This window comes from Hippoglossus stenolepis, chromosome 10, assembly GCF_022539355.2.
Source record: "Hippoglossus stenolepis isolate QCI-W04-F060 chromosome 10, HSTE1.2, whole genome shotgun sequence".
Classification (NCBI taxonomy): Eukaryota; Metazoa; Chordata; class Actinopteri; order Pleuronectiformes; family Pleuronectidae; genus Hippoglossus; species Hippoglossus stenolepis.
In genome coordinates this window covers 7,810,296-7,830,895 of record NC_061492.1, presented here as the reverse complement: position 1 = coordinate 7,830,895, position 20,600 = coordinate 7,810,296, and the positions used below count along the sequence as shown (strand labels likewise).

Genomic DNA, 20,600 nt, shown 5'->3' with positions numbered 1-20,600 from the left:
TACTTTACTTTGTGTTTTCTTACGTGTCGTTGTGTCTTCTTATTGACTTCTCTTATTGAACACTGAGTTTTGTAACATGTCTCAGTGTTTTGTGCACTTCAAGGCCACCATTCCTCTCTAACCCATAGAAAACGCTGCTAAAGGCAGTTTTACTTCTCACTCCTGACTTTGACCCATGAACACATTTGGTTTCCAAAGCTTCTGTGTTCTCTCCTCTCACTGAGACTCAGACAGAGGCTGCAGATGTGAGCAGCAGCTACGTGCTGGTGTCACACTGCTCGTGATTGGCGGCTGAGTGTGTGTGTGTGTGTGAGAAACCAGTAGCAGGTTCCCAGACACACACACACACACGCACACGGTCTCCCTCGGCAGAGACAGGGGAAACCAGCTCTCCTCCCGCGGCTCACACGCACCAGCTTCTGTCGCGGAAACAAAGTGGAGTGGACGCGATGTTGAGGGAGAAATGTTCCCGCTGACGGAAACAACAACTCGGAACAACTGTGACAGCGGCTGGAGAAATTAACCCCGGGATCCGAGCTCCACACGTGGACACCGCCGCTGAGACACCTCGGTGAGTGGGTTCCGGTCCTTCTCCCGCTGTGGAGAATATTACATGCGGAGGTTTTTACTCATGAGGGGAAAAGTTCAGGGAACGTTTTATTTTTAACGCTTGTTTTCGCGTGTTTCAGCCGCACTTTGTACGCAAATTGCGTCAAGAACGTTTCAGCCACTTTGGCAACTTTGGCGTCTGATTAACTGATGAAAATATTTCATTAAACCTCATATATTTTGTCTTTATGAACTTATTGTCATTTTTTATGAATGTTTCTATTATGATGAAATAGTCTTTTTACCATTTCTTTAAAAAAAAGTACTATATTGAAATTCATTTACTGTAGGAAACCTGTTTTGTTTAGTATAGTTCACTGAGGTGAACCGTGTCTCCCTGTTTAAACAGAGCTTATCGGTTGTGTAGCAATGAAAACGAAAATAAATCCTCAACCTTCAATATTTCATCAGAACAAGTGTAAATGGTCTTAAAGGTTTGTATTTATATGGAGCGTTTCTAGTCTTGATGACCACTCAGCGCTTTATGGTTTTTCACCCATTTACACCCATTTATACAGTTCACCTATGAGACGGGTTCAGTATCTTGCTCAAGGACACTTCGGCATGCAGATGGGGAAGACTGGGATAGAACTGCTGACCTTCTGGTTCGAGTACGACCACTCTACCCCCTCCTCGCCTTGTAGCTTTATAACTTGGAAGTCCAAATATTCCAGGGAATGCCATGAGAATATGGACATTTTATTTGTATAGCCCATATTCACAAATCATAGTTTGGCTCTATAAGGCTTAACAAGGTGCAAAATCCTCTGTCCTCAGCAAGAGTCAGGAAAAACTGCCCTAAAAGATGTAGAAATCTCAGAGAGAGCCTCACGTGAGGGATCCCTCTCCCAGGACGGACAGAAGTGCGGAAGATGCAGCGACTAGCAGAGCACATCAACAAAATAACAATACCTTCAACATTCATGAGAAAAGACAGTGTCTGACATAAACAGAGAGGTGTATCAATGATTAAAGTATCTGTACATAAGACAATGTCCGACAGAGGGGAAGGGAGCAGCGATGACAGTTGTAATGGTAGAGGTGTTACAGAATATGTGGGGAGGTTATAATGTATAACTAGGCAATCTAGTTAGAATTATAATCCCTGATCAACTGACACCCTGATTCACGATCACGATCCACGATCTATGTTCAGCTGCCACCACAAACACGATCCATGATCTCGATCCATGATCTACGAGTGTTTTCTTGAATAGTTGAGTTCCCCTGTATCATCACCGTTTGCTCTTAAACCAGCAGCAGATATTTCTCTCCCGTGATCACAGTATTGACTATCACCATAATAATCAAAACCTGACTGAATGTTAACATTAAATCTTAAAAATGTTAATTACAAATGTTGGACTGTCATTCGTGGTTGCTTTTCTTTTGAGAGTCAAGACATTTTACAACCATAAAAACACTGAAAAAATGTTTTGATACTGTGTTTTTTTTACCTACTAACTCAGTAGCCTTTTTAAAAGCCTTTAGGGGCCACCTGTGGGGCCCCAAAACAAGCAAATAATCAAGTGCCAAATGGATGTTTTCAATCCAAAAACCTCAGCATAACTGAAATATTTTGAGAGACATCCATTTGAGTTTTTGACATCATTATTCAAAAAGGGGGGAATCTGCTTGTTTTTGAATGCGAGTGTCTCTGAGTAGCAATTACCCCGCGTCTCTGGTGTATCTCTGCGACAGGCTGGGATCTGGAAGCCCGTTTGGTTCCGATTAGCTGCGAGTCTCCTAATCTTGCCCTTGTGCCTCCTGATGCTGTTACCTGACCTGCTTACGTTTAATAGATTGCTTCTTCCTATGCAGGAGTTCAGGGTTTCATTTGCTCCGGCACACCGTAAAAGATACGTTTATACCTTTCCCTATATATTTTAGTGTCCCAACTACAAGGGGCATAATGTAAACTGTCAAGCATGGCTCTCTCGCTGTGTGCCCCCCGCTCCTTTCTGTCGCCACAGCAGACAGATACTCTTAGCGGCAGACATAAAGACAAAAAAAGCCTTGTTTCTTCAGTGGATCATATAATTAAATTTAGGAACTAAAACCTGCCTGTCATTGTTTCTGACAAAACGACACGTAGCTTTGCAGTCCGCAGGGAATCTGCCTCACAGACATTTTGTGTTCTCTGTGTTGTAAAGTTGGACACGTGGCTGGTTATGTTTCTGCTCTGTGTACGGTAATCTAAATCTATTATGTGGTCTACGTGCACTGATGCACTGCAGTTGCTTTGAGCTTTGTCCTCATGCAGACTAACTGTACTTTCACTTTTGTATCGTTAATGCCTTGAGCCGTGGCCTCACTCTATTATTGAGTCTCTGTTAATGATCCCTGCACTTGTGTTGGACGCCTCTATTGGGAAGTGCTCTACGTTTGCTTTCCTTCTGTTTACCAACTGCTGCTCTGCCCCTCCCAAATGTTTTATTGCCATAAGGTGGGGGGACATAAACAATGAGCTCATTTGGGGTCATTCATTGATTCATGAATGGACCGTGCCTCCCTGGCACTATATAATCCTCAGTAGCAGCTGAGTCAACCAGGAAAATGGATGGGTCGTTCCATACACTTTCTCTTTTGTGATTGCAACATAAAATAGACTTCAGCGAGACAGTATCTGTTCTCATGGGCATTGTTGTTTTTCCCCCCTGCACCATTAGTTGCCTTTCTTATTGTGAAGGGGGCTCACTGACCTGCACCCATTGGAGGGTACTAGACTGTTTTACTCTAAATTGGACCATAAAGTAGACATCATGCTGGTCCTTGGAGAGAATACAGGTTTCAGGCATTGGCATCACTTTCCAGACAAACAGTCAATGGTTTTAATATGCACTTATCGATACTAACATGGGTTGCCCCGATCATGGTCATGTTGATCGTCTTCTTCTATTAGACATCCTTCTTTCTTGTAATTTCAGTGTGATGCCGGCTTCGAGTCGCACATGAAAAGACTTTTTATTTGGAATTGGATGTGAGGATCAATCAAATTCAATTTATATCGACCATATTCACAAATCACAGTTTGTCTCACAGGGCTTAACAAGGTGCAACATCCCCTGTCTTTAACCCATCAACAAGTAAGGAGTGCTTCCATGGTCCAGATGCCCTGCTGTCTCCAAAACTACCCAATGGTTTCAACAAAACTTGGTGGAAGGATGGAACATGGACCAAGAAAGAATCCATTACATTTTTAAAACCATTTTCTTTAACATTACAAGAGAGGGTTATATTTTTTACATTTTCACCAATTTCCCAGGGGATAATTCATAGATCTTGATGAAAATCAGTCATATTTCTGGGACTGATATCTAACAGTGGCTTAATTAAATATGCTTTCCGTGCCATTCTAGTTTTCACTCGTTCTGCCCAGTACCCTCTCAGTACACACTGTACTGCGACAGCAGAGCAGATTTGAAGTCCGGCATATTTAAAGATTCCTGGATGTCTGAGATGGCAGAAAACTGTGCTAATGAGCTTTCCCCCCTGCCATGCACATTGAGCTGGTTCCAATGGGGGGATTTGGTCTTACATCTCAAAATGTGGACAGCCAAATGTGGTCTTACTCAGCCCTAACAAGCTTTCCTATGGTCCTGCTTGTTTTGTTTGACTTTGTAGTAGAAAATTGTTGGGTTGCACAATTTCCACAAGGTAATTTCAGAGAAAACACCCTTTGTCTTAATGTTTCACAATCCAGCTTGAAAGTAGAGATACCAGTGAGAGAAGAGGAGTTTTGGAGTGTTACATTGTAAAAGTACTATTGTAATTATTGGCACTTTTTCATTGGCTTTCCTTATGAAACATTAGAGTTTCTCCACAGCATGAACTGCAGTTGTGTGATATATTTCTTGGTGTTACTGGCACTTGTCAACAAACATGACCTGTGAATAAAACACTTTGACTGCACATGTCAAGACTGTTTGTCTCAATGCAGCACTAACGTTAGGATTCGATTTTAATAGACCACAGACTGACATCGACACCACACACGCAGCAGGGTAGACGGTGTAATCTTTTAATTATTTCAAGAGAGGTAACATCGACCATCTGTGTATGTGGCGACGTCAGGTACCGCTCACTCAAAGAGAAACTGTTGCATGACATCACTCTGTGGAGATGTGTTCACGGTGGGAGGCTTTTCTGTGAAATCAGGACCTTGTGCAGGGCAATGAGTCAACATCATAAAAGACATGCGTTCAAGGCAGCTGTGATGTTGACTTCTTTCATATATCTACGAGAGTGCAGTTTGCAATGAAAGTTTTCAAAGTCAGTCAAAAGTGAGTGGGAGGAATAGACGCGGAGGAGGAATTGCTTCAAGAGGAGGATTTTATTATCGTTTTGAGTTTGTTATCTTCCCAGTTATCATTGTGTTCCATATTTTCGTAAATCATATTCATGTATTTGAGATTTTGTCTACACCCTTAAATTGAAGTGAAAGCTCTGTCATTGCTCTTACTCTTGTTCTCTGCTGTTGGAAGACGGACTCTAATTCCTTGTCATATTACTGTCTTACCCCTGAGCAATAATACTTGTTGACACACCAGAGGAGTGCATGTTTACTGAATGTTAGGTATCTGTCTCTCAAAATACTGCACGCTTTCCTGTGGAAATAAAGTGTTGTGTTAATGTTCGGATTGTTTCTTTAAAACTACAAGTGATAGATTGTTCCCAGCTGGCTAATTTTAACAAATAGTAAATTCCTGAAAGCAACCCAACAACTGTTTTTGACTGTTTTCTTAGCATTAGTCCAAGACACTACTTTTCCTTCTTGTGCTGGGTTTTGCAATTCTGGCTGTGTACACAGAGTCGACTTTCCCATTTCCAGTTATAACAAAGAGCTGGAAACATGCAGAGGTTTGGCTGAAGCTGGCAGCTTCTAAAATGAAATATCTCAGGTATTCTAAGTTAAGGATAATATAACTTATTCCTGGTGATGTAACCAAAATCCTGTGATCTCCTGAGTGGAGTTAATACGTTAGTTCCTGCCTCTGTCTGCTGCACCTGGCTGCTCCACCTCTCGCCTGAATAATGCGGAGGATTTGTTGTTGTTGTGAACGCGTCTGTGCAGAGAACCTCCCGCTCCGGGTAAATGCTGCAGCCACTTTTCCGGATTTAACACGGAGGTCTTGTCTGAAAACAGCTTAATTGAAGAATTGATCCTCACAACTGCTCACAGATTCATATTTAGGTGACTTCCAATGGCACCATAAGTTAATAATAAAGACAACAGTTACCAGTATTTCAACTACATGAGCAGCAGAATACATATTAGAGATTTTCTGATTCTGATACCTGCATCGGAAATGCCTCCGATACTGCTGAATATGCTGCATCAGGCATCGGCGAGTACGTAAATCTATGTAATGATCCAATACCACGGTCGGTATATCAGTTTCACCTTGATAGAAGTGCAAATTTATTTATAGAAAGAAGAATTGATTTCCTCTCGTGCACCGTTAGCCATAGTTAACGAATATGTCAGCAATTTGGCGATATTTCAGGCTGGAAAGCCCCAAGTAAAACTCTGACGTGCACCGTATGCAAGACTTCAGTTTCGTATTTAGTTATTTGTGTGCTTTTTTCAGTTATGGCTGTAAAACAAAAGACATTCTATCGGAGTCATTGTCTTATGTGTTTGTTTTTCAAAGGGGTTTAATCTGAGCCAGACCAAAACAACAATGACAGCAATCATCACCTCCACACAGGGTTTTTAGCATACAGCTGGTAAGACGCGTTATATGAGTTGTTCTTTTTTTTGAAATGCACTGGAATCAGATCGGCGCCTGCATCGGGATATGGAAGAGAAAACTGGTATCGGAGCATCTCTAATACCTGATTATTCCCTCCTAGATGAATGTTTAGCTTGTGCCAGTCTGGCTTTGAGTTTGTACCTCACACCAAAGGAAATTAAAGAAGCACCCTCAGTTCAATGTGATATGGCCCATCTCTTCCACCTGTCTTTTAAGCCCCTTTCCTCCTCCTCTGCTGCTTCAGCTCCTGTGCCAGGTTCCCGTGAGCCCGCGAGCCCAGGCTGGAGAGTCAGGACTGTGCTGGCGCTCAAAGTAGTGGCTGCGCAGCTAACTCAAAGACAGACCCCACTCCAATGAGGTGTCCGGAGAGCCGTGAGCGCAGAGCGAACAGATCTCACGCAAACACACTTGGGCAAGAGGGACGCAGGCGAATGAGCACGACCGGTGCTTTTGACTGCTTGGCAACGCACAGCCACAGTTAATGAAGTGTTTTTTGAAAGGGGCTCTGCTTGGAAATGGGCTGATAAGCAGCTGTAAACTATCCACACGTCGTTCTCACTGCCGCAGCAGCTCATTGGCTCCCAACAATACAACTGCTCATGGTGAGCATTGCATAAGACTGCTCAAAGTCAAACCCTTAGCTATGCATTGAAGCTGGCTACATTTCAGTGCCTGCAGGCTCCTGTCTTTCCTCCTCTTCCTCCTCCTCCTTGTTTTCTCCTCGCATCCCCCCCATCCTCCTTAACCCTCTTTCCCATCATGCTTCGGTGGGCCACCTGAGGGGGGGATATGCGATCCCCTTTGCCTGGTGACAGCTCGCAGGGAGATGTGGGCAGCCTTCCGTCTCAGCTGGCGAATGGTGGAGAAGGATTAGGGCTTCCACAGAGAGGAACTCCGCCGAGAGAAACAAGACCTGTGACTTTTCTGCATTTAGTTTAGATTTTCTGGTTTTGTTTTCTCCATTGTGCGATCCTGGGTTAGGGAGAAGGGAGGGAAGACATTAAAGGATGGATTGCCAGGGGAGGGGTTGTAGTACACTGTTACTGTGCACATGTAAATGAGTATGAATACAGATGATTGTTATATATGTATGTGTAGGTTGGTTATTGCATAATATGATGGAGAATGTCTTCTTTTGCTCTTGAACAGGGAAAATCCTTGTTGCTCCTGTTGGCTTCAGAGTGTGTAGAAGGTCTGAAAGCGCAGATACAAAGCACGTCTTTTAAACTGCCTTCCTCGGTGAACATGTAAAGGCTAAACACATTCTGAGCCGACCTCTGAATATTGAAAAAGCTTGTTATATATTCAGAGAACACGATACAAGTTGTTTTTTTGCACACGAAAAGCTGAGTTTTGCACAGTTGTTACTTTGCGTGAGACTCCTTTAAAATGATCAAACTGAATGAGCTGTCATGCCTTTTGAGTGCAAAACATGTTTCTGTTTGAAATCAATAATGTCAGGAAAATTAGGGTGTATTTTCTAGCTCCGTGTGGAGATGTTGGACATCACTTGAATTCCAAACAGACATATTTATTAGCCCTTCTAATTACTCTCCACAAGCTTTTGGCCTGGAGTTTTGTTTACTGTGGAGCATTGCATCGCTGACAGAGCAGAGAGGAAGGGAGAGTGTTAGAAAAGGAGCATGTTCAAGAAGGATGTAAACGTCGGTCTTATACAGAAACAAGTGCAGAAGAACAAATGTTGTAGATGTGGACGTTTTATAATTACTAACAATCCTTGTCATATATGAGTTTCATTGTGAGTACCTAGTGATACATATTTTTACACTTTTATAATTCAAATTTGAGTCCTCATTTAATCCAATGCGTTGAGCCATTTATATGCAACAAGTCCTCAAGTCTAAAGAGCCACATAGTTTCGTTGTGGCTCTTTAGTTCGTTGTGCGTATCCCCGGAGTTTGTCATGGTAACAATAATAAACAAGTAGCCTCAGTGTGAAGGATTTAATGGTGTCTAGCTATGAAGCTGCATTTTTCTCAAGTGTATAGAAAGACCTGTGGTTTCCTTCAAATAACATAAAACCATAGAAGTCCATCTCTGCAGCCAGTTTGTTCTGATCTACTTCAGAAACATGGCGTCGCAAAGTGGTGGATTGTGTTTGAATATGAAAGTTTCACTCTGCGATTTTATGTGCAGACCATTAAACACTAATCCAAATCTAAATTCTCGACACTAGACCTTTTACAGGCCCTTTCAGGTTTGCACTGCACTTGCTGCGTTGTTCAGAGAGGGGACAAAAAAAACAACCTGGGTTAAAATAAGTACTTATTTTATTATTAGGTTAATAAATGTTACTATAAAATGCAACTGTAGGTAGTAATATGCTGCTTTTACAGGCAATACGGTTTCTTTCTTAATGTTAAATTTCTGCAGGTGACTGTGTCGGAGCGTTAATGATTCAGCTCACGTTGTTCCTGTAATGCGATTCAGTGTGAAACCACCACTAAATGCCGTCTTTAGAAATTACCATAGAGCTCATACACTCACCAGAAATGAACAATAATTGCCTCATGGAAGTACTTCTGACTGCAGGGCTGTTTAATAGATTGCATTCTATTGTAGCAGCGTGAGTGTCTTCAGAGGTTTCGTGTTCCCTGCTGTCGAAGCGTTCTCTCGGGCTCCACGTAATCGTACTCTACAAGGAGCACCAGTCAACAATGGCAGCCTCTCAGCCACTAAGCTTGGGTGTGGAGAAGTTGCAGGTTTTGCTCGTTTTGACAATCAGGGCTGAATCTTTGACCCTGTTTACTCGCTGAGCACATGATTTGCGGCGTTGTCAGAAAGCGACTAAGTGTTTTTGTGTTTTTTATTATGAAGCCCCATCTGACGAAGGCCTTGTTTTGCAGTCTGGCCCGGCTTCGCCTTGCAGTGGAGTGTCTGAGACTGACAGACAGACGGGATCATCTGGGCGGCCTTTGTGGTGTGTTGTTGCGAGTGCTTGTGCGTCCCAAGCGAATATGTTTGGCTGAGAAGATGATTAAGCTCCCTGGTCCTTGTGAGAGCGTTTGGATCTAATTACCCAATTTCCTTGCGACTGAGTCCTGCACTTAAGCACAATCCCAGTTCTCCGTGACGCAGACGGACGTACTGCTGCGTCTCTCAAAGCACGTTCGCGGTCACCGAGAAATATAAATTCACCGCTAGGCTTTGGCTGTAAGAGTAGAGTACATGATTGATGCTCCGTATCCGTAAGACTTACCCGTACTCTTTAACAGTTTCTGCTGAAGTCATTTCATTTCTGCAAGTGGCAGTGCTTCCAAGAAGAACATTGGCAAAGCATTTAGAGAGACGGAGCATGGAGACTGGCTGTAACACAGAGAGATGCAGCCATTTCTCCATTTGGGACCCTTCACTCCCTCTGTCATTACTTTAATGTGCAATACACTGTGAGCAATAGAGAGTGCACCAGTCGAGATTGGCTGTGTGTGCACAAAAGACGTAAGGTTTACAATTCTAACACAATGAATTCTCCTGTTTATTCAATGTCATTGTACTGTATATCCAATGTCTTTATCTTTGTATAAGAATTGATCCGTATTAAATAAAAACACTTCCCTCTTGCGCTGTGGTTCAAAAACTGGTGGCAGAGACTCCCCAAAGAGTTACAAACATTTGGTGAAATGATAACGGAAGCAAGAAACCAGACGTTATTTGAAAAATACACTTTATCTTTAGGCCTGTGACGAGGGGTCGTAAGTGTTCTTACATGGCTTTATAGGTCCCAGGCAAAAGATTCAAGAACGTTATTGTCCTTGTGCAAGCAAAACAAAATCACATACAGTGTCATCCTCAATTTAAATTGTGTCTGTAATAAAGATTTACTACGGAAAAATATACAAATATTAAATCAAGCAAATGTATATTAAAAATGTAAAAATAAGTCTTTCCCAGCTTTGGGAAAGAAGCTGTTTGTGTGTATGGGGATAGATCTGAGGGGCTTAAGTAGATGCTGTTCGGGATGTGTGATGTCTTTTATGATGTTCTTTGAAGGTGGTTCAGTGCCATTGTCCTGTGCTCTGTGGTAACCACTGATCTAATGCTATCGGGCCATGCAGATAGGTTTGGTTACATCCCAGTGCAGTGTAGGTGAAGATTTCCTCCGTGCAGCTCACACTATCTCTCTTCAGTATCGGTGTCCCTGTGGTTTTAGATAATCCTCCGAACACCCTTTCAACAGTTTTAACAGGGACTATTTCTTTGGATGAAACTTGTATATCTTAGAACGAGGCCAAATAACTGGTTGAGCAGATAACAGTAGAGTCAAGGGAGACGGTATTATCTCTTGATTGTGTGAAAGTGAGAAAAAAGCCATTTCTGCCTGGTTTCATTTGCTGTTTTTCTCTCCTCTCGTCTTCTCCTCAGTGAAGCGCGGCTCTCGTTCCTCCCCACTTGACCTTCTTGCCACCTGCTCCACTCCTCACGCCCACTTGAGAGATGAGCGCTAAGTCGGCCATCAACAAGGAGGTGTTCATACCCCACGACGAGAAGATGCTCGCTGCTGTGCAGGTGAAGCGCAGGACCAAGAAGAAGATCCCCTTCCTGGCCACTGGTGGTCAGGGAGACTACATGACCTTCATCTGCCTCTCAGGTCAGAGAACAAATGAATCTCCTCCTCCTCCTCCTCCTCCTCCTCGTCTCTTCTACTCTCCTTTAAATTGTTTTTTATGTGTTCCTCTGTGTTTGTGTTTGCCGTGCTGTCGTAACCCAAAGCTAAATTTCCACATGTCTCCCTTAATTCTCCTGCTAATGTTCACACTGATGAGCATGTTTACGTTTCCAATGCCAATAGAATGACACGCTAAATCGATTTACTGCCGACCTTTACATCAATCGCTCTCAAACAGATTAGATTTACGCTGAAATTGAATAATTGTTTCAGCAGAAATTGAGCTTTTAATGATTCTAGTTTTTTTCTCCTCTGTTTGAGCATTAGCTGAGATATTGCTTGTTAATTGAATTAGCCACGCATGTTATTCATGAGAATAACAAGAGACTATTAATTTCAGTGCCAGCAGAACTGCTTACGAAGATCAATGACACTTCTTTATCCCGCCATTTTAATGTCTGCTTCTGCATTATCTGATCACATAACAAGCATTCAAAGTTATGGTGAATCGGCAGAATTTAAAGTTAATCAGTTAAACACAAGGGCCAGTTGAGCTTTCTCTGCTTAGGATTCAAATTGAAGGTTACCCTCCAGTAGCTGCTGAACACAGATCTGCTCTGTTTGCTCTCTCAGGTAAGAGCACATGAAAAACAAGCACAAGTCACAGATTAACCTCATGTTTGTTGGAGCGGACGCTGCTTTTCTGATGAGTCGTCTCTTCTCTGATGTGAACATGAGTATTATTTGATTATTCCTTGTTGCAGCAGCCTTCACCTCTGTGCCCTGTTTACATATACATACATTATCTGATTACAATAGAATACATGACATGAAATAACTCGATTTCAGATGAGTCTTTTCTTTCCTTAGGGTCCCACCTATAGACGTGTATATATACATCTATAGTGTATAAAGATGTACGACATGACTGCTCCGCAAAAGTAAAGCCAAAGTACCTTAAAACGATGGTTTCTGTCATTTTAGGTGTTCTTATCACACTGATGTATGTTCAAGTGCAGTTTTTCCCAGGAGGTGTGGTTTTCCAATCACTTACTTGATGCCATAAAAACAAGGTGAAAAGTCACGATTGACAGTCGAGACTGACTTGTGATTGGTCGAGCAGGCGAATCAACAAGACCTCACTACCACAGTTCCATCCCCCCCGATCACTGCTGCGTAGACTGGTAGCGTTCGTGTTTTCTTTTTGTAGAGCATCAATGTGTGAGCATAGAAGACCCATGTTTATGACACTGTTACAAGACACATCCAACACACAGGGAAATACGTTATTAAGCAAAAGTAGAAATAATTTAGGAAAATCATTTATTTTTCTAGAATGAATCCCTCTGTGTTATGTGATTGCACCTTTAACCTCTGATTGTTTCTTTGGGGCCCCTCGTTCTTTTACACTACAAGGCTGCAACGCTACCAGGCAGTTTCTTCTTGTGTGGGTGTGTCTTCTTGGGTGTGTGTGTTTGTGTGTGTGTGTGTGTGTGTGTGTGTGTGTGTATGTGTGTGTTTGTGTGTGTGTGAGTCTGACGGACTGAGGCAGGGTCAGTCTTAAATCCCAGGTGACGCGTCGAGCTGTAGCCAATTTAAACTGCTTCAAAGTTACTATCAGTGGAGGATTTATATCCTGGATCATTGCATCAACGGAGCAAGATAAGTTGTATTCAGTCAGCGAATCCAACCCGACTTTATGGATGACGAGATCTAACGTTGAACTGTGTGACTGTGGGCTGTTGCATTCTTAGTTTTCTTTTCGCCTACTTTTTCGATAACCCAAATAAATAGGCATCTTCTGTTCTTCTCATTTCTCTTATTATGAGCAAGACATCATCTTTCATCTTTTTCCAGAGAAGGATGAAGATTTGTAGAGTCTACTACCATCACCACCATTCCTCCCAGTTAGTCTCCTGCTTTAGTTGGCCTGTTAAAAGGTTCCTGCCGTCTGCTGTTGATTAACAGTCTCCTGACTAAGCTGCGGTTTTGTATCACGTGGAAGAACAGTAGTGAAGGCGAGCACTGTCATGTAATTCACTTGGTCATGTGGCATTTATTTGTGTGTGTGTGTGTGTGTGTGTGTGTGTGTGGGTGTGTGGGTGTGTGTGTGTGTGTGTGTGTGTGTGTGTGTGTGTGTGTGTGTGTGTGTGTGTGTGTGTGTGTGTGTGTGTGTGTGTGTGTGTGTGTGTGTGTACTTTATAGCCAACCTGTGAGTGTGAAACCAGCCTGTGCCCGCCTCCCTACAGACTGGAGAAAACAAGGCTGGCGTGTGTGACTTTAATGGTTGTGTGTGTGTGTGTGTAAATATGTGAAAGCTCTGTGTATGCATGCAGCGATGGGGGAAGGGGGGGGCACTGGCAGTCTCATGGCTACAGTAGCAGATAGTTGAGGCCTGAGGGCCGGGTTATGTAATCTGTGGCATGTCGTGGCTATAATAGGAGGAGCAGAGCTGCAGCGACAGCCCACGGGCACCTCAACGCTCAAGACGCTCGCTCACGATGAAACACCAGGCCGTCACTGCAAGTCCAGCAGCATATGCCCTAACACTGTCAGAAGACAAACAAGATATGTTCAACTCAAATGACTTGTACCGCACACACACTCTAACTTGAAGTTTTAAAGTAACAACTGTTTTGACGCTTCTTCTCTGTTTGGAATTAATCACAGCGCTTACAGGCATGTAATATGAATTTAAGGCAATTGACCACAATACCCAGTTTGAGCTGACTTTTCCATGTGGGTGAGTGAGTGTGTGAGTGTTTGAATGATCTATTTTTACTGTTTGCTACATCTGCTAGTGGGACAGAAAGGCCTGGATGGCTGCCACTTGGAGAGCAGGGATTCTTATTCCAGAATTATGTGTGGCTCCAGGAAAACCAGACCGGTTCAGCTCATTGAGCAAAGGCTTGTTTGGCTTCAGGACGGAATCTTGGAAAACGGTCGTGGGTCACCACAGCAGAACAGTGCTGTTCTTGAGAGGCGACACAACCTGGAGCAAGAAACAGATTTTCATTAGAGTAGGTTTCCTGTTCATGGGGCCTAAATCAGTGAGCTGACTTTAAAGGAGACATATTCTGCTTTATCAGTGTTTCCTTCCTCTAGTGTGTCACATTGGTTTTTTGTGTATTGTAAAAGGTTGCAAAGTTGAAAAGCCCAAAGTCCACAGTAAAGTGAGCTTCTCTCTCGAAGTAGTCCATCTGATATGTCCGGGTAATTGGGATGTCACGTTGTTTCAGACAGAGGCTTTTCAAGTAATAACTCAAATTAAACTTATGAACCTGAACATGAGCTTTATATGTCTTCTTTAAAAAGGCTTTTGGTTGTTTTGGGTGCATCTGTAAGTTGCTGTTCGTAAACCTGTGTGGTTTAAACAACCTGGACCATTTTGTCTGCTTGGCTCTGCAGTTAGCTCCCACAGTTTCCTGGGTTTCTTTCTGGCTCTTGATCTTCTTCTGCTTCCTAATGAAATCTGCTGTGGTTGGAACACAGACCATTCACAGCATTATTTAATACATGTGACACACATTTTTAAAGCCAGGCTAAACAGCTTTTCCCCGATTCCTCTGCTGATGATGCTGATCGCTGTTGCTGTATTCCCTTCCTCTTTTTCTAGCCGCCCATTAAATACAAATGAATTCTGCATATCAAATATAATCGTCAATATCAAACAGTGAGATTTGAGCTCTGCGGGACCACCGGGAGAAACGTACGTTAACGCTTTCACAACAACACCAGGGGTCCTGATGACAGCGAAGTGGGCTGGAAGATCAACACGGGCCAAGTTGGGTGGCGAGCTTCCTCTTTGATCACTGGGCTTCACGCGGTGCCTGTGTGGCTGGACCTCAGATTTGAAACACTGGACCGCCCACAGAATGTTTGGCAGGAGAGATGTGAGGCCCGTTGAGCGCGATAAGACACTGAAGGTTCACTCGAAGAGCCCATTAGCCCACACGGTGTTCATTTCATTTTTGCTGATTTGAGAGGAAAACATATTTCACTCCTTCCTCATCCCGTTGCTCCTTTGAGCAATTCTTGTTCTCATGATTTTTCTTTTGTCCTTGTTGTTTACCTTTGCGTGACTAACTTCTACAGGTTGGCAGCTTTCGGGGGTTTAAGGAAGGAAATGAGGAGCCAACTGCTGGTTTCTAAAACATGCCATCCTTTACACAATGTAACCTTGCACAAGCCTCATGAATCACCATCCTACTCCCAGTTTCTGTCACCGACACATTCTCTGTGTGTTCGGCTACACCAATGCATTATGTTAATATGTGAATTTCCTTGTGGGAAGCAAGTGGGTATCCACGTTCATGGGTGTATTCATGCACCGTGTGTTTATGCAGGCATGTTATTTTGTGGGTGGGTTTACATGTTTGATTTAATGTGTAGGCTGTGTGTTGCATATGTGCTATGCAGAGGTTGGTATTGCGTTGGCATTTATATTGTGTTTTGTTGTTGTTGATATTTAAACTAGAGTCCGACCCATATGGATGTTTGCGGTAACATATCGGCAAATGTAAAAGCAGATACTGATATATATATGAAATTGGTTGATGAATCACTCAAGCAAGAATGGATACACTTAATCATATGATACAGAAGGTTTGTTTGATTTGAATATCTTTAACATATGGCAGTTGTACACGTTAGACTCAGTAACACAGCCCAGCATCATTGCTTTTCTCCAAGGCTCTTTACAACAGAAATTCCACACTTAGGGCACCGGTTTCCACTTCACTCCATTTGTCATCAGTGTCCTCGCAGCTATTGATTCGCTGGGGAGATGGATGGGCGAGCACACGGTGTAGCTCACTGGTATATTAAGCTGCTTAGACCGATCGTAAAGTCAGGGCATGTTTACTCAGTCAAAGTCTAACTTAATGCATCCGCACACATACATCTTAGCTTGTAGGTGTGTTTTCCAAAGTTTGTTCAATCTTACAAGTCCAGATAAGAACACAAATAAGAGACCATGCATTCAGATTTATTACGATCTGGGAGCTGTAAACACACACAGCTCAGGTAGTTTAATGCAGAGATGTTTCTTCGATTAAACTCTATTCCAAAAATATAACCCAACTATTTATATAAAATGTTTTAACATAAACCTATATTGTGCCATTACATATATACAATAAGAAAAGGTTATAATACAGTAGTGATCAGTTTGAATTCAGTTTGTTTTCTATCCTTTCTACCCACGCACCATTTCTCCATTATAAAGAAGTTCAGCTCCCTGTTGGATTGGTGCATTTTACAGGATTTTTCTAGTTTGGTTTCACTGTTTTGCTGCATCGAACCGAGATGGAACTTTTTAAAAACCATATCAGGGAGTCTGGACAAATGTTTGTTAACGAGGTTTAGCCAAGCGGGGGTGTGTGGGTGGTCGGCGTTCTGCTGAGAAGAATGTTGCCCTCTGTGGGTTTCTCACAGGGCCAGTGTAGCTGCAGTGACTGATGCCGGCCTCCCAGTATTTACTGAGAGCAAAGACATAAAGCCCACTCACACAGGACCAGATACATCAGCACAACACTAATACCACATCTCCTGCGGTGCGTGCGTATGTGCATACCATCCATACCAAATCTCTTTGTGTCAGTGTGCTAGGGAAGCCTTTATCTCCACTAATTGGGTTCTTGCGGCCGCTCAGCTCATTTCTGTTCCAGACTACTCCCCTCCAACACATGAACTGTCTTCACTCTTGCCCCCGCTTATCATGTCAACCTCCCCTCGGCCGCAAACCTCATCTTGGAGAGTCCTTGAAAGCCTTGGGAATGGATTCAGATTCTGAGCCTTAGAGAGTTGGCTGAGATGGAAGATAAAGGGTAAAGAAGTGATGGCAAAGTGAAAAGATTAAAGTGATGAAATGACAATCTTTTGGAAGTTTGGGTATAGCAAGCGAAAGGCCTCTGGGATATACTAGAGAGTGGATAATTGACTCAGGCCGGGTTTCGGACAAAAAACTTGAATTGATATTCGGGTTCAGGTCGGGTTTGGTCAATTTGGCTGAGCTATATACTTTTGCAGTGCACGTGCCTGTAATCGGGGAAATCATTGGGGACGGGTCAGGTATGGACATAAAAAACAGAGTCACGCTCTAAAGCAGAAACTCATCGAACTCCGGAACATATCCCGAAATTAGAGAAGAACCTGTATGTGAGAATATTAAGTATTTTCTGCAAGCCCCTGGTAAATACTCTATGTGAGAATAGAGCAGGTTAGTGTTTGGATTCTAACATGTGACGGATACAAAACTGAAAAAAAAAAAGATTTTGGACAACTTTTTACTCAACGTTTAACTTTGCAATATAGAGTAAACGAATAGCTGAAATTCAAATGAGGATGAAAAAGAAAACCGACCACTTGAATCCCACCAAGTTATCTTTTTGATGTTCTATAGAGGATGGCATAAAATAACATTTTTGACATTCTTGCGAAACGTAGTTCACAGAAAACAATTTTTGGATTAGTCCAGCAGGCCTGACCTTGACGCCTGAATGGCTGCAGATGTCTGGTTCCTGTCATTGTTGTGTAGCACTTGAGTCTACAATTATGGATTCAGTGCACTCATCCTTTTATGGTAGTTTGTTTGTCCCGTCCTGCGGCTCTAACACGAGTCCTGATAGCAGACAGACCTTTTTATTGTTTTGTGAGGTCGTATGTGATTCATAAACTTTTGAACATGGTTAGTAACACGTAAGCCATTGGCCTATTTCTTTAGTCAGATGTTTTATTCATCACGGATTCAGTTGATCCAATTTTAAAATAAAAAACGTTTGTGGAAACGGACCAATGGATTAAAAGAAGCCGCGGCTGGCAGTTGCATAATAAGAATCCACGGTCTCTGATGTCTCTTTGACTTGCTCACTCGCCCACACACACACACACACACACACACACACACACACACACACACACACACACACACACACACACACACACACACACACACTCATGCTCACAGCAGGTGGAGTCGGAGAGATGAAAGGCTGAGGTGTGTGTGGGACTTTTCATAGAAACCTCTGCGGAGTCGGCCCATGTGTTTCATCCAGTCCACAGTGTATGGTGGGAAATCAGTACATGCCCCAGTGGTTCTGACAGATCCCATCGCAGTGCATTCCGCTCCCAAAGCCAAACTGTCCATCATCAGCTCCTCCTCTGTACTTGACTGTGCAGCTCAGTCTGCTCGCCTTCTGTCAAAACAAACAGCCCTTTGGTTCGCGGAACACCTCTTCTCTTCATGACTCCCTTCACAAATCAGCCATGTGTGCTGTTTAGCTGCCACTGCTTTTGTCCTGTGTGTGTATTTGTGTTTGTGTCTTCTTTTTTTTCCAGCAGTATCTGTGGGGTGCTTTTCTGTAGCAGAGATATGTTAATTGGTGTTGTGGAGGCAGTGCACAGTCGTTAGTCTGGAACACTCTGCTCAGCTCCCTGTAACTTTTCATTCACTCCTCGGCTGCCGTTGGTCCCACACCATCTTTAGGACTCGGCAGGGTTCATGCTTACACTGGAAACGCTGTGGAGATGGAAGCGATGGAAATGATGGGACTGGGGGTAGTTTTTTCTTGTGCCTGGCGTGCCTAGAGAATATATTTGACATCGGGGAATAATTTGTGGTTGGCTGTGACTTGGAGCGGATAGTTTCAGTTTGTTTACAGTAGTTTATAGTTGTTGTGGTGTAGAGAAGGATTTCTCAAGCGTATACATCCCTAAAGTTAGGATGTTTATAGGGAAATCCAGTGGTCTGGTTGTTAATTGTATTAAAGTGCAGCTCAGACCACATTTTTTCCGAGACTGTCCAAGCCCGAGAGAAAACTCTCAGAGCCCGACCCGAACCCAACAGGCATTCTGTCTTTTGTGTCCTGATGCCATTAACGTAAGCTGCACTGAGTTTGTTACCCTGTCCCTGACACATAGTTATTGTTTCCCCTGATTATAGACATGTGCAGTGTAGAGAATCAAGTGAATGTGACCGACCCCAACCTGAATATCATTTCAAGATTTTTGTCCAAACCCGCCCCGACCTGTTGGGACCTGATGGGCTAGGGTCGGGTATCCGCACTCTAGTATGTACCAATCATTAGTTCTGAAAGAAATGTTAAGAGACTGTTAAATTCATAAGAATGTAAAGAAAGACTTCTCACTGTCTTCGTCACAGTTGATGCATAAAGAGTGGATTTTCCCTTCGGCATCCACACAGTCTCCGCTGGTCGTTACGACAACAGGACGGTTCTCAACCTTAAAAGACTTTATGGCTGCTCTCAGTTGTTTGTGCGGAGAGGTTTTGTCCCTGGCCTCCTTGCTGGGGCGCTGATGGCACAGAACAGCAGGGAGTGGCGCGGGGCCACGAGGTGATGTGGCCACATAAGAATCACTGAGGACATAATTATTCAAAAAGAGGACCACACCACACATGGTTTTGATAGTGTGTACTCTGACAATATGCATTAGCTCACTAATGGAGCTCACTTAAACAATCCCCTGTGTACCTGGAAGACAAGTCATCTTCATTGTGTTCTCAGCGTTTGTGCTGTGTAAACAAAGTGCGTACCCCGGATCCTTCCTCTCATCTGTGTGAAATGAAGAGAAAATAGAGAAGGAGAGGTGAGAAGACAAGATGGAGCTAAAATGACAGAACAAAGACCCCGGCTTATCAAAGTCAGCCGTCCATAAAATTAGCTGATGCTTTGTTCTTGTCAAACAAAGCCTTCACGACTGAGCATTTAATAATCAACTGTAGTTACTCAATCCAGTTCATCTTCCGAACCCACTTCATTTGTCTGTGTTAAAACATATTCAAGTGGTTCATATGAAGACAAATGTTTTTATGACCTGTCTGGAATCAACTTTATTTGAGCAGATGTTCTCTCTCATTTCGCAGTGTGTCGACATTGATGATCATTACAAAATGTTCTGCCAGTGCATTTTAATTAGGCATTTTATAAAGACGCTTTCTTAGTCTCTCCCATCAAGTCCCAGCACAGGAATTTGAGCGTAATAACAGCTGTCCCTTAGATCGAGGTGTTGCCTGAGAAGTGGAAAAAGTTGCCTCCTACTGTTGGTTCTGAGGCGTCTTCCACCCTTATACAACAAATGCTTTAGCTCTGTACCAGAAATAATCTCTGTCCCTGCTGACGCACCTGAAAATGTCACACATTCATGACCAGTCACACACTCTGGTCATGAACCAGGAACAGCAATGATGAAAAGTCAGGCCTGGTATTTATTTACTTGGGCCGACAACACTGTGGAGCTGTTACTGACACTAGGCCTCAGAAAAGTGTTGCATTCACCACTGTTAGTTGAAACGTGACTGATAAGATCCAATTAGGTGCGTCATCATTGCCAAAAGTTTCTGTTTTAAGGTATTAAAAAACCATGGAACAGTGTGTAAACTAAAACATAATAGTAGGATGTAGCCTAAGGGTCGTGGTCAAGTGGAGATAAATTATTTGTTTATCCTTTGGGGATCAGGGCGTGACTGCTGATTTGTTCTTTTTTTTTTTTTATGTAATGTCGCTCTCCTGTTTTTGTCCCGGACACGGTTGAGAGTTTTACTCAACTCCATTAATTCAAGCCCTCAATGTTGTCTGGATCCTTTTTAC

At 43.0% G+C, this 20,600-nt stretch overlaps 1 protein-coding gene across 2 annotated transcripts in view; it reads left to right on the top strand.

Moving 5' to 3' along the window:
• Positions 1–231: 231 nt before the first annotated feature.
• stxbp6 (syntaxin binding protein 6 (amisyn)) overlaps positions 232–20,600 on the top strand; it is a 58,976-nt gene continuing 38,607 nt past the window's right edge. For both annotated transcript variants that reach the window (XM_035168430.2, XM_035168429.2), the window contains exons 1-2: positions 232–571; positions 10,749–10,974. In XM_035168430.2, coding sequence (XP_035024321.1) covers positions 10,821–10,974 — 154 coding nt within the window. In that variant the 5' untranslated portion in view covers positions 232–571; positions 10,749–10,820. The remainder of the gene's footprint in view (positions 572–10,748; positions 10,975–20,600) is intronic.